Source organism: Panthera uncia (genome assembly GCF_023721935.1).
Source record: "Panthera uncia isolate 11264 chromosome D3 unlocalized genomic scaffold, Puncia_PCG_1.0 HiC_scaffold_8, whole genome shotgun sequence".
Lineage (NCBI taxonomy): Eukaryota > Metazoa > Chordata > Mammalia > Carnivora > Felidae > Panthera > Panthera uncia.
This window is the reverse complement of record NW_026057586.1, coordinates 55436808-55451000: the sequence shown is the minus strand read 5'-3', so window position 1 is coordinate 55451000 and position 14193 is coordinate 55436808. Positions and strand designations below refer to the sequence as shown.

Sequence of the window (14193 nt, the reverse complement as noted above, 5' to 3'; positions counted from 1 at the left end):
CTGCTGAGGTAATAGGGCCCTCAGCCCATTTCCTCAGTTGCCCCTTGGTTGTTAATTGAATTTCTGAGATGACAGGTTTGAAGTAATTACATAGAAGTTACCTAGAAATAGTTGCTCAGTAGTTACATTTACGAATACTCATAAAAAATATAACTTTTAAATTCTGCATCATTTTATGTATTCACATAAATGGGAAAGAATAGTCAATGAATCAGTTCCAGGATAAATCATACTACCTCTCATCCCACCACATTCCCATTTCACTAGACATGCATGTAATACATGTGATCGCTTTGATCCAATCCTGTGCACGTTTTTAAAATGACAATTACGCTGTCATTTTGCGAGGTATGATGAACGTGTAAACTTAGCATGCCTCAAATGTATACCGTAAATACAATAGGATCATAAGTGTATGATGATTCTTCTGAGCTTTAATTTATCCTGGTTAGTTTTTAAATCTGCAAAGAGCATATTTTTCTATCAGTATTTTCTAGAGGCATGCCCGTTGGTTGTGTGCTACTGAAGGCTGTCAGTTTCAGGTGGCAATGACCCTGCTTCAGACTAACTGTATGTTCTTGGCTCCTGTGCTAACACATCATCAAGAAAACACGTCTGACTGTGTCCACAGCTCGGTGGATCTGGGAAATCAGTTCTGCACGGTGCAAAGAAACCACCACACTAAATGAAGAGAGCAGATTGCCCAAGGCAGGCACGCAAGGGGCATGTGGTCAGGAAAATGGGAAAAGGGCAGGGCAGCAGGTGCAGGACCAAGGTGCAGGGGGAGTGGGCAGCCTTCGTAAGAAGAGGGGAGCACAGGTGTTGCTCAGGTGGAAGCTGATGTCTCCATGGGCTGGGCTCCCGATTTTCAAAAGACAGTTGAAACGCAGACTGTAGTGGCTGATCGGGTTCCATCATTATCTCTTAACTTATGCCAGGTACTTGTTCCTGCCAGCTCTAAGTTTGGAGTGTTTTTCGTTTTGCTTGTCTTTCCAAAACACACCCACACATGTACACATGCAGGCACGCAACCTGCAAACAGTAAAAGCTTCCTGTTTTCTTGAAGCTAATACATTGGAACCAGTCGGATATATTATCCGTGAATATTGGCGTGAAGTGATGTTTGTTTGGGGACAGAAAACAGATGATTGGCCAGAGCAGCTTTTGTGTGACTTAGAACCCAGCGTCTGACAAAACTTGAGTCCCATAATGAGGAGCACAGAGTTATCCCATGTGTCATCTTCTCCGGAACAAGTTGATTTTCTTAAATGTTGGTGTGATTTAGTGTTTCTTTTTATATTTCTAATAATTTTTAAGAATAAGACTGAAGTCTACAAAATACCAAGATTACTAATTTCTTCTTATAACCAGGACAGCTAGCCTTAAAATAAATTTCCGTTTTTGCCCATGTATCTTCTGCTCTTTGCGACCCACTGTGCCATCTGTAATTGACAGGTGAGAGCAGGCCAAGGAGGGTGAGGACCCAAAGGGGCCGGGGACTCGTGCCACAGTGCACGAGAACATACTCATGCTTTGTGCAAACACAGAAAACCAGGGACGCGGGCAGGAGGGGCTCCCCAGAAATAGTAGGGAAATGTGTGGGCACAAACACAAGACACGCTTCCCAGACCGCGGCTGCCAGGGATTTCTGCGTCCCTGGCCCTCATTTCAGTGTTGACGAGGGAACCAGAACAAGGACCAAGAGAGCCCCCCTCTTCTGGGTGCACCGCTGTGTCTTGCTTCTCTGAAAGCAGAGGCTGCACTGGAAATATGTACAGCTCCTAAAAAAAGAAAATATCCCCTAAGCTGCTTCCTCATTGAATTTGCCCAAAAGGGAAATGAGAAAAGAAGCCCACAGACTAACGTGTCAGTGTGTTCTCAACAAAGGAAGGGATCACAAGTAACGCATAGGATGAACACCTAAGAAGGGGAGGTCAGTTTTGATTCAAAAAGGGGCAGCCCAGCTTCTGCCAAGTCGCTCCCTCTCCCAGAGTGGGAGAGAAGGCGGGGGAAGGTGCCTCAGAATGGAAACTGCCGGGCCTTCAGGCCTGTCCTGGGCTGGAAGAGTTCCCCCAGGACCACTTTCAAAAGAGAACGGCTCATCTGTGGGGAGAATGGAGCACAGGAGGCTGTGAAAACAGGCTGGCTCCCAAGACACGTAGACCAGCCACTTGGACCTCGGGGCGCCCCACGATGCAGGCTGATTTCTCTGACTCTCTCTGTGAACACGTCAGCACCTCCAGAAGGGGAGCCCTTGGCACTGCTTTGGAGGGAGCGTCTGCGCTGTGCTCCTCGCCAAGGAAGGAGGCAGTTTTCGTGCCAGAGACGGGAAGGCCTGAGCAGCAGCTGAATTCCCAGGCCGAGGTGGGTGGGCCCCGGGACTCACTCGCTCAGGGCCCTCTTGCCAGGCTGAGCTCCCAATCCCTGTCCTTTCCAAGGCTCAGAGTGCTCTTTTGATTAGGTCTGCACAGTTTCTGCGTGGACTCTCTGGAAGCACGTTTATTTTGAGATAAATATCCGACAGTACTTCCCAGGGATCTCTCTGGAGCTCTGTTGTCTCAGTGTTGCAACATGGTGGCTTCCCTTATTAAAGAAGAGGCGAGTCTGTCTCCCTGGGAGTGATCAGACTCCAGGATCCCCGCCTCCTGTAACTGTCACTCCTGCTTCTCACCCTTTAGACAAATGCAGAGGCAGTGGCAGAAAGAACCCACTCTCGAAGGATCAGAGGAAAGGAATGCCCCTACTGTGGTGAGCTCTGGGGTCAGCATCCCAGCCCTTCCGTTGCCTGATGAATATCTTTCGCCGAGTTCCTTAGAGTGTCTGAGACCCTTGTATTATCTGCAAAAGAGACTTAAAAGCACTGTCCCCATGAAGTCACATGGAGTAAATAAAACCAGCAGTAAGAGGTAACCAGCAAGTATTTGTCCCCTTGGTCCCCAGCTGGCCCCAAGTCGGCACTGGTGCTGGCAGAGGGCGCTGAAGCCCTGGCGGGGTACCGGCAGCCCTTAGGTTCATTCCTCGGGTGCCGTCTCATCGTTCTGACTGAGTGCTCCTGGCTGGGAGCACAGTGCTGTGCTCTGGGCTGGCTGTGCCTCTCTGTGGGTCTGGGAATCCGTGGAGTCCTCGGGAACCTTTTGACCTGAGGCTTATCTGAAGTTGGGCACCCGTGGACTGCGTGTCCCGTGGCTGGGAGTAGGTGAGTGCAGAGAAAAAGGAGGCAAAATCCAGTGAGGTGTTCCCTCATGGCCTGCGCACAGTAGGGAGCCTCCGGGTCCCCATCAGTCAACAGGGACATATGTGTTCTTCCTCCTCACAACGTATACCTGCCCGGCTACTTGTCAACAGACGGCCGTTGAATGACTCCCGTGTGCGGGGTGCCACAGTAGTATGCTAGGTGGGGAGCAGCGGGGGCAAAGAGAAATAATACACGTGTCTTCCCACCTAGAGGCAGGTCGTGTAAGATTTGAAGGTTTGTAACATATTAGTTCACTCGTCCCTCCCCGCCTCTACGTTACAGAAGCTGAGAAGCAGCCGACCGAGTGCAGAGCCCGGCACCCACACCTGCCTGGGCTTTGGCACTAGTCGCATACGCTGCCACCCTGGGGGCAGGTGCCCACGCCATGCCCTCAGCTCAAAGGGTTTGCCTCCAAATCCATTTGCCCCAATCCAGTACCACCATCCAGGGATGGAATTAAGATACAATTAAACTGTTTCTTCATCATGCTCAGTACTGTTTTCTTCTGGGTCATACTGACATGTGCATCAACGTGGCAGGGCCTTCCAGATTTGTGAATGCCAGCTCAAGTAGGGTTCGGTCTTCTTAAGACTGCATGTGGAGAGCCGGGGTAGGAAGCGAACAGGTGGGGGATGCCGCATTGAGAAGAGCGACTCCAGGTCTTGGTCAAGTTGGCACCCACGTTCATTCAATTATGGTCTCACTTTTGCAAGTGAAGGAAAATGGTCCCGCCGAGGATAAAAAAAAAATGCACGCTGAGTGATTGGGTTGTAGCATTCAACCGAAAGAAGCTAATTAATGATGTCTCAAGCTGCGCGAAGCAGATATTAAACCAAAAGGTCACCCTTCAGCCATCAAAAGATATGCTGCCCTGAAATCTTTTATTGGATGACTAACATATCACAAGTTAATATGGGTTTTCCTGCATGTTTGTTAAAATGAAAGTGGGGGGGGGGTATCAATTTGATACTTCTTGAGTATCAAATTGAGATGTTAGTAAGATTCCATATCACAAACAATTCTCAGCTTTTTCAGTAATGAGTATATTTGTCAAACGAGAGCCCACGGGATGGAAACTCATTGTTTTCACTGGCACAGACCAGCTTGGCATTTGCCACGGCGTTATCTGTCTCCGCAGTGAAATTCCTCAGATGGCTCCACAGTCAGCTCGGGTCTTACGCACCTGTACTCCACTGTGCTGGCCACGGGGGTGCAGGATGACTTGGAAATGACTGCCCTTGAGTTTGTACCCCACTTAATCAAAGCCTGCAAATAAACACACAATTTCAATATAGGGTAGCAAGTGGGGGGAGGGGGCTCTCCTGGAGGAGCCACCCTTAAGAGGCATGACACACACCCCCGCCACCCCCACCACCACCACCACCCCCCCCCCCCCCCGCCCCGGGCAGACTGAAGAGAGGGCTGGGGACAGTGACAGGGCCTCAGGGCCTCTGTGTGAGGAGCCCTGAGCGTCTGAGTGCGGAAACTGATGGATAGACTCCTGGCATCAGAGACCCCTTAAAAGAGAGTTTGCTGAAGTAGGACCAAAAGGAGGAGCTATAAAAAAAACCCTGCCCTCAGGAATAAAAGCCAGCAGCTAAATCCCTTCCCAGACTGGAGGACTGAGTCTCACTGTGGGGACTTCGTTTTATTTGCCACTCTCCCTGCTTGTTAAATGACTTGTCCCGTCAGGATCCTGTTGTGTTTGGCTGTAAACTCGTCAGGAGGCGCCTCTGTGAAGGCAGCGAGGCAAGAGAAGCCAGAAAGGCTGTGCCCCATAGGCCAGCGGGCGGGCGAGGGCAGGCGGGAGAAGCGCCCTGAGGGCCAGAGGAGATGGGAAGGCCGCTGAAGGAGAAAGAAGCAGCCTCAAGTTCCTGCAGAGGGGCCAGGGAAGAGAGAGAGATGTGCGGGGGAGAAAGGGAAGACTGCAGCGTCTAGCAGAGGGTGGATACAGTTTGGGTGCCCGCTGAGTAGGAGCTGTGAGGAGACGCTCCGTCAGTAGGGAAGAAGGCCAGCAGTGGGCTGCGGGGCTGGATCCCCGCCTGTAAGGAGCGCTGCTTCTCAGTCTTCAGAGACGTGACAGCGAGGACATGCAGGAGGGGTGCCAGGGGGAACGGCCGGTATGAAGGCACCTGCCCAGAGGCAAGGCGGGCCTGGAGTGCACAGGGACGGTGGGCTGGGTCACTGACTTTTCACTGAGTGAGGGAGCAGAGCTGAGGAGGGAAGGCCAGTTGGCTCTGAGCAGAGGTGATGAACTGTAAAGCCCAAACGTGGGGCATTGAGGACCCTTAGAAAATAGACTCCATAGGGAGTCTACAAACTTGAAAGCTCTTGTGTCCGTCCTCCCCCTGGTACCTAGTCACCAGTGAGAAAAGAGCAGCCGGGTTACCACAAGCTCCTTGAGAATTTAGTGATGGAGGGGTGTGCAGTGACACTTTTAGACAAAGTGGTTCTAAATCTGAGTGGCTCCTGATCGAGTTTTGAAAGCCATTCCTTGTGTCTGTAGTAAGCGCAGACAGTTCCTACTTCCCTGATACATGCATTTATTCATTCAGTCATTTATTCACCAACGCTGCAGCCACTGAGCGTCCCCCGTTCCACTGTGTGCCAGACCAACGTACAGCTCCAGTGTCACGGCCAGTAATCCGTGACGCCAACACCGGAGCCCGGGCAGCCGTCTCCAGCAGCACTCCCCCACCCAAGTGGGCTGTGTTTAATCTCAGGTCTTCTGTCTTCCCCCTCTCTCAGGGTTGTCGGTTGCCGGGGGCTGGGTGGGATGCAGGCTGCCTGGAGCTTCATCGTCATCGCGTCAACATGAGTCACGTTAACTCCATTCAGCCACCCAGCCCTTCCTGCACCAAGTGTGGATCTTGAGAGACGCCATGAGTCATCACTCTTCCAGACTGCACCGTCCAATAGAAATACAACACTAGCCACGTGCGAGCTGCAAGTTTTCTAGTAGCCACATTTAAAATAACAAAAGGAACAAGGAAAGTTAATTTTGGATGCCATTTTATTTAACCCATATCCGAAGTATCATTTCAACATGTAAATCAAGATTACAAAAAAAAAAAAAAAACGAAGGACGGATTTTACATTCTTTTTTTTTGGTACTAAGTCATCAAAATCCAGGACATGTGCACTTACAGCGCATCTCAGTTTGCACTGTCCACATCTTATGTATTGCATGGCCACATGTGGCCAGTGGCTGCTTTGCAGACAGTACACAGATCTAGAACATGCAGGGTTCTTCATCCTCCTGATTCTGTCGATAAGGCCACTGGGAAGTCCCTAACAATCTCTGACATTTCTGTGCTTTGTCTCCCACATTCATGTAAAACCAATACAGAAGAAACGGGTTTGTGATGAGGGAGGACTAATAACCACAATCCTAAAGCACTCTGCAGATAAAAATGTATGGATTCCAAATAACATGGTTATGAAGAAGTAGAACGTGGGTCAGCAGACCAATCGCCCCACTTGTTTTAGTAGTAATGTAAGTCACGGTTAGGAACCAGCAGTGGGCCAAGTTCCCGCTGGGAACTGAATGCCTGTTCGGGTGTGTTCCCACACAGCAGGGATGGCATGGTTGTCTCACCAATGGTGTTCGGGATCCCCTTGTTCTGCTTTTCACTTTCATTTTGGGGAAACTGGGAGGTAAGAAAATAGAAATGAGAAAGGATTGAGTGAGTCAAACCCCATTAAAATCAGGAGGAGACGAGGTAGCATAGAAATGAGGGCTCCAAGCATGTTAAGAACAGAGACCTAGAAACAAAGGGATCACGGGAAGAAAAAATGTTGCAAACTGTCAAGCCCCTTTTGAGCATTTCCTTGCTCCTCCAGGAGCAGCCACTCCTGGAGCTCGGTGCTGCAGACGGAGTAACTTCTCAGTGAGTGCTGGGTACACTGAGGAAAGTCAGTCCAGGACTGTCACGGATTATGCAGTAGGCCAGAGAAAAGGTAATCAGATATGGGGACCCTTGGCAATTTTTTTTTTTTTTTTTTTGCTTCCTCCTTTTTGGAACAGAGAACACAATAGAATCGCTACCCCTTTCACTGAAGAGAAGGTTGCTTGTGAAATGGGTCTCTGATTTTAGTGGGATTAAAAATAACCTGAGACCCAGCCATGCAGCCTCTGGTTACCATTTATGACTCACTTGCTACCGTTTTGTTGTGTGCACTTTTGTGAAGAAACAGCCATATTTTTAAAGAACATTTCCATAAAGGATTTTTCTCCCTTTGTGGGGGTAGAGCAGAAGTTGGAAGAACCAGAGGGGCAGAGAAGAAATCAGGGACCTACTTTCACGTTATTTTTCAGATGAATTAAAAACCTTTTGTCTCTAAATCCTCCAGACTTTGTTTAAGTCCGTGGAATGGGGAGGCAGACCGTGCTCGTACACCACAGTCATGCGTCTGTTTGATCATTTCACCCGAGAGGCAGCCCCTGAGTCACACAGCATCCACAACCGGCCTGAGCTGGCTGTCCCCGTGGACTGGGAGAAGAGGGCCTGTGCCCAGCGAGGGTTTTCCCATTGCAGAGCAGAGAGACTCTGGTCTCCTCGGGGAGTCCATTGGAGTCGAACCATTTACTGCCTCTGCAAGAAAAGTAATGACTTAACGTTTTTGGAGATGGGATTATTTTCTCCTCTCTGAGTGGATGCCGATCCATGGCCAAGTTCCCTGGTACGCTACTTAGGGCGTCCCGTATCCTGGCGCTGGACACACACGGCTGAACCCCCTGGCCATGGGAACGGGCGATGCTCCAAACCTTGAAGCGACTTGACTGGAATCCTTAAGCCCATCATTATAAATTTTTTAAGTTCAAAACACCCAAAAGAAACACCGAGAGAAAAACAGAGGCAAAAAAAACCTCTTCCAAACTATTCTACAAATGGCAAACCACGGAGGTGACAGATATCACGTGCTCTGTTTTCTGGAAAAGGAAAGACATTTTAAATGTAGGGATATCTTTCCCTATTGTCACTCACTCATTGGTGTTAAAGGCAAAGCCAGGATTACGCATGCATTTCCTTTTCTGGTGCAAAAGGCATTTTGATTAATTAAAATCTTAAAACCTGTAAGTAGGGGGGCTGCTTTCGCAGGCTGAGTTTTCTTGGCTGACCTTTAGGGGAGCTGGCTGGGAATCACTGCTGCAGGGAGGCCGTGTAACTGGGAAGCAGCCCATATCCCTCCGCTGTGTTAGGTGGACAGTGGGTTGGATGTCGGGCCTGAGGAATGAAGTCCGTAAGTTACCCGGTTAGAAAGACCCTTTGTGTCCCCTGTTCATGGCGGGCATCCTCTTCGAATCTAGATGGCTCTGCTTACTCCAAGAGCCCCAAGACCGAATGACCTGATCCTTTTCATTTGATAATAGTTTCTGAAGACAGCATATACTTTCATCATAGGCTTACGCTTTTTAATTTATTAGCAACCATTCAGGGAGTATCTATCTAATATGACATGAGCTGTGCTGGGCTTGGTAAAAAGTTAAAATCAGCATGTTCACATTTGATAAAAATGTATGCAGATTTTTAAGTGGATATTTTCAAAAGTCTAATTTTATGCGCGGAATTTAAAATAATGCAAATCATCCCACATTTTAAAAGTCTGTCAAGAGCCACATAATTTCAAAGCTGGCAGGCTGCACGCATTTTAACCATGTTACCCTGTTGCTGCACATTGGCACCAGCCTGCCTGGGCAACAGATGCCCTACCCAGCATCACCGGTGGCCAGGGATCCCACACTCATCGCCTTCCAGCGGGATTCTGCACGTGATCTTCATGACCACTACTCTGTCCTTTCAGGACCACTTGGGTGTGAAATCAGAACATGGCCTGGAGATCCTGGGTTTCAGCTGAATTTCAGCTTTCATAGGTTTTAGGCATATCCAGCCATGCGGGCTTTGGAAATTTTATATGTCTGAACATTCACTATTGTTAGAACTTAAAAAATCTTTACATCTTATGTTTAAAAACAAAATTCGGTCAGTTAAGCATCCAATTCTTGATTTTGGCTCAAGTCATGATCTCACACTTTGTGAAATCGAGCCCCGAGTTGGGCTCCATTCTGACAGCACAGAGCCTGCTTGGGATTCTCTCTCCCTCTCTTCTCTCTCTGCCCCTCCCCCACTTGTGCACACACATGCACACACACGCACACACTCCCTCCCTCTCTCTGTCTCTCTCTCTCAAATTAAACATTTAAATTTTGTTTTTAATTAAAAACTTTAAAAATAAAAATGGGCACCTGGGTGGATCAGTCAGTTGCATCCAACTTCAGGTCAGGTCATGATTTCCCAGTTCGTGAGTTTGAGCCCTGTGTCAGGCTCTGTGATGACAGTTCAGAGCCTGAAGCCTGCTTCAGATTCTGTGTCTCCCTCTCTTTCTGCCCGTCCCCTGCTCTCTCTCACTCTCTCTCTCAAAAATAAAATAAACATTAAAATTTTTTAAATAAATAAACAACAGAAAATCCAAAATTCAACTTTAAGTTTTAAAGATCTTATTGGCTTTATTCAGCAATTTGTGAACTGGGCAGCTTCCCATCCAGCAGATAGAAAGGAGCTCCAAAGGGCTGTACAAAGTGGGAGATTTTTATAGGCAGAAGGGGGCAGGGACAAGCAAAGACAGACTGTTTCAGGTAAAGTCACCTTTGTTTGGGGGATGGCAGGGATGTGTCAGGCAGATTACCTCACCAGGAGATTCCAGACTGACTGGTTGAGATTATATTCCTGGGAGAGGTGGAAACTAGGAAACTAGGAAATTAGGTTCGGTATGAACTCTTGGTTTGCTGATGTGGGCCTGACCGCAAGCAACTCCATTTGAGCTTGTCTCTTTTATCACACTTGTAACAGTAATGTAATATCTGACATGATTTGAATATTCATTATACTCCAGAAGCTGTTCTAATTCCAACAACTCAGTGGGATGTCAGTGTTATCATTACCCCAATTAAAAAACCTTGCTACATAGGAGCTGAGTATCTCATCCAAGGTCGCTCAGCAACTGTGTGGGGACCAGGTTTCACCACTAAGCAAGCTGATGTGGACCCTTCCCTTCCCCCACCCCCACCGTGCCGCAGTCCTCTGAGGCAAGCCCATCCCAGCATTCTCTCAGCTAGACATGAAGATCTCATCCCAAAATCATCAGCTTTAAAGAAATTGGACCTGGAAAATGGTAAAAGAAGGCAAAACAACCACCATAAAACACTCTCCAAAATGTATCCTCTGTCTTCTGTTACTACTGGAAAATTAGTCTTGGATTGTGTTAACTTGAGATAATGCATCATCCCTTCATAGAGCTTCAATCCTGACCTCAGGGAGCTTACAGTCAAGTTTAAAGTAGCACTCAACCACTTAACGACTAGTTACAGCATGCTGGGGACCACACTATGGCCTTATGCACATTTCCCTTGCCCCTCCTGCCAGCTCTGGGTGGTACGTGGTACGCGTTCCCAATTCCAGTTGTATCTTGGAGTTGGCAGACTGGTTCTTCCAAACTCCCTGCTCACAGACTCCCTCCCTAACCTAACTCTTGTCTTTTTGAGCAGGAAGGCTCAACTGTCAGTCTTCCCATTTCATTTTGTAAAGTTGATAAGAGTAGAATATTATTTGTGCTTAGCATGTAACTGGTTCTGGCAAGCATTCCCCAAAACGTGAGGTTGTAGGTACACAGACAGGAGCCCTTTATACCCATGGAAACTCCAAGCCGGTTGGGGGAGTGGGCACCCCAGCAAGATGGTTGCAGACCTGTCCCCACTGCCATGGCACGACTCACTTTGTGCCACAGAACCTATTCTCCACTGAGTTCTGTTCATCCTTCGAGAAATTTGGCTTTCACCTCCCTTCAATCAAATAGTTTGATCTAATACGGACACAGTTAACTGAATTCAAAAGCCATAGACAGCATAAAGCCTCCTGAGTTCAAGTGCGTAAGATACAGCTGGAGCTCTCTACCTTTCATTGTAACCTGTGGACCATCTTATTTCTTGAGCTGACCGATGGCTCCTGTCTCCCAGGGCCCAGAGCCATGAGAGGCAGCATACCAAGGAGCCCCAGGGCTGGTCAGTGCTGGCAACCACACATTAGATGTATTTCCAAGGGGACCCCTTGGCTCCCAAGGCAATTTGCTTCCAAAATTACAGTGTGGAAAATTTTCTTGCTTGGGAGCACAGTGGTTCTTTTACATTTTTAATGCCTTCAGCTTTTATTTGTGAATCACAGGAATCTAATCACCATCACTCAACACCTTTGCACCTCCGAAATATAAGGCTCGTTAATTGTGTCTTCTCAGAGTCCTATACATTTTGGAAACTATACATGATTGATTTACCCAGGGCATGGGTTTTGAGATATAGATGTGATTTTTTATTTTTTTTTAAGTCCACGCTATTTCAGCGAAAACAACCAATTGATTGATGCAGTGATTCTTTTCCAGAATAAAGCCCAGCTTTGGCTCAGGTCTTAATCCCTCTAAACACATAGCTTTAACTCTTTGGTTCCCAGGAAAGCCCTCAGTGACTGTGTGGCTTTGACTGCAGACTTGTTCTGGGATGTTTCTGCCATGGGTTTTCAGGGCTGGTTTGGTCCATGCTCCTTGTCCAACCTGACACCTTCATTAAAGAACATTCACGTTTGTAAACATACTGGCTTTTCAAAGAAGGTGTGAAGTTTCCCTTCAGAGCCGGCAGCCGTACTTACTGTTGGCTGGACTACATGGAGGGAGATAACCTATTTACATACTAAAAAGGTCAGTGTTGGACAATCAGCATTTAGAGATGAACTTGCTGCCTCTTGCAACTGGAGCATAAGAATTTGGGAGAAGGCCGCAGTTTCGCCGCCTCTTTATCTGTGTAGACAGCAAGCGTTGGTAACTGTGTAGGATGTCTGTGCCAAGCAGTCAGGGTGGTGACAGATGGGCTCCTTCTAGCCTGGAACCTCTTGACTACTAACGGGTGTGACTGTGTGACCATGCATGGTACAGGTCAGCCTCACCTACTAAAAACTGTAATTAATTTGAGGTAGAAGTGTTTGCATAATAGCTTTTCAGACTCTGTTAGTAAAAGACAAACCATCATAATAGACTTTACATCGCGTGGCTCCTGCTTACTTAACTTGTCATTTGCATCGGGAAAGGTAGACTTTTAGAAGGCTTACAGCATTTTGTGTGTGTGGTCTTCCTTTTCAAAGTATCTTAAAAATATCAACGGGTTTATTTTGCTAATGTGTGTTGAAAGTGCCTTTTCAAATGACATCGTAAAGGCACGTGTGTTCTCCAAAATCTCTGGGATGATTTTGCTCCGCATCCATTTATAAATTCAAAGCAAATAATTAGAGGATTGAGATCTCTGCCTCTATCTACATGTTGGGATATAACATAAGAGTAAAGTCACTCCTGAAGGTGGAACACCAGTTCCTTAAGCCTGGGGAGAAGGAAGAGGCAGAAGTGAGGTCTTACCCGTTACTGATAGTCTTGAGCAAGCAAGCAGCGCCACCCTTCGTGTCCCGGAACACGGCTCATTCAGAGCTTTTTCTCTGAAGAGAGAGCGCCCATTTAAGAGCACCTGGGTCAGGGTATACACATCGCAGTGCGGCCGCTTTCCGCAAGTCCCGAGAGATCGTCGTGTCCTGCGGGGAGCTATCTCGGCAGCTGCCACCCAGATTCTCACGGGGACCCTGAGCCGCATTCCATGTTCAGTGTCCCCCAGGGGACTTATGAAGCCAGATGTGGACCTGGGCTCGTTGTGTCTTTGGAGCCATGGGAGGCGGCCGCCAGGAAGAAGTCGCTGTTTGTGTGCACACACATCCCAGAGGGGTCGGTGTGCAGATGCAGTTAATAGCCACACTCCGTGAGGCTCTGTGCTTCCTCTGACTCCTGATATAGGGAGAGAGAGGCCAGTGGCAGTGACAGGCTAACTCTTGGTTGGCATCAAGCAGTGTCTCGTAGATATTATTTGACCTTGCTTAGCAAATAGCCAGAGTCACCTGGGCCTTATATAAGGTCCATTTCTCACGACAGTTGTGTTGAAACTGGCATGGGCCGAGCTTGGGGACTCCTCCCGGCGATGATGCCAAGCGACAGGAATGCCAGGGTCCCCACTGAGCCTGCGCTTGTCCTATCCTGACTCTGGGCCCCCCAGGCGGAGGGGCTGACCCAGGCGGCGCTCTGTGTGCGGCTCACTCCCCGCCTCTCTTTCAGAATATTCCGCTGAGCAGACACAGCAGGCGCTGCACCAGTCCGTCTTCATGTCCTCCATGTCGGCCCACCCCTTCCGGGACCTTCCACTCGGCAGGGAGCAGCACTGCAAGTTGCTTCCAGGCGTGGCCAACATCCAGGCAGGCGAGGTGGCCCGGTGGACAGTGGACGAGGTGAGCGGGGCTGCTCTGGGGCCTGGAGGGAGCGTGCCAGGCTGCTGAGGGTTTTTCCTAGGCGCTGAATCCGCTGCAGCAAATCTAAGATCCACACTTAAGGGAGAAGGCGGGCATGATTTGGAGAGAGTGAGGAAAGCCCAGTTGGTTTGGGCCTCTCCCCCGAGGTATCCCAGAACCACCTCTGTTCCCCACCACCATCGGCCCAAGCCTCCGGTCCCACATCACAGATTTACTTTACGGAAGCACACGTGTATAAGCATCTTAGGCTTGCACCCTGGCATCCTGTCTGGGGAGCCCCCGCCCCCGGGATGTTCTGTTCTGTGCTGAGGGGCACCTGGAGGGCCCCAGAGGATTCACTTGTTCTCATTACTGAGCAGTTGTGTGCTGCCCATTTGTCTACTTGAAGCCACAGATGATCGGTTAGCCTTAGGTTGGTTTTTAAAGTGAATTAGATCACAACATTGCATAAGATGCGGTACACATGGGAAAATTGATCCAACTTTAATATAAATGTTCCTTACAATGTTGCTTTTTAATAAGGATCAGGTAAGTCTCATTGCTTGCTGTGATGCTGCAGAAATGCTTCATATG

General features: G+C 48.5%; 1 protein-coding gene across 3 annotated transcripts in view; it reads left to right on the top strand.

The window, feature by feature from the left end:
- L3MBTL4 (L3MBTL histone methyl-lysine binding protein 4) overlaps positions 1–14193 on the top strand; it is a 448796-nt gene that overhangs the window by 421473 nt on the left and 13130 nt on the right. For 2 of the 3 annotated variants that reach the window (XM_049620399.1, XM_049620400.1), the window contains exon 17: positions 13430–13599. In XM_049620399.1, coding sequence (XP_049476356.1) covers positions 13430–13599 — 170 coding nt within the window. Of the gene's footprint in view, positions 1–5983; positions 8317–13429; positions 13600–14193 lie in introns of those variants that run through there. The other variant, XM_049620401.1, reaches the window with a different exon arrangement.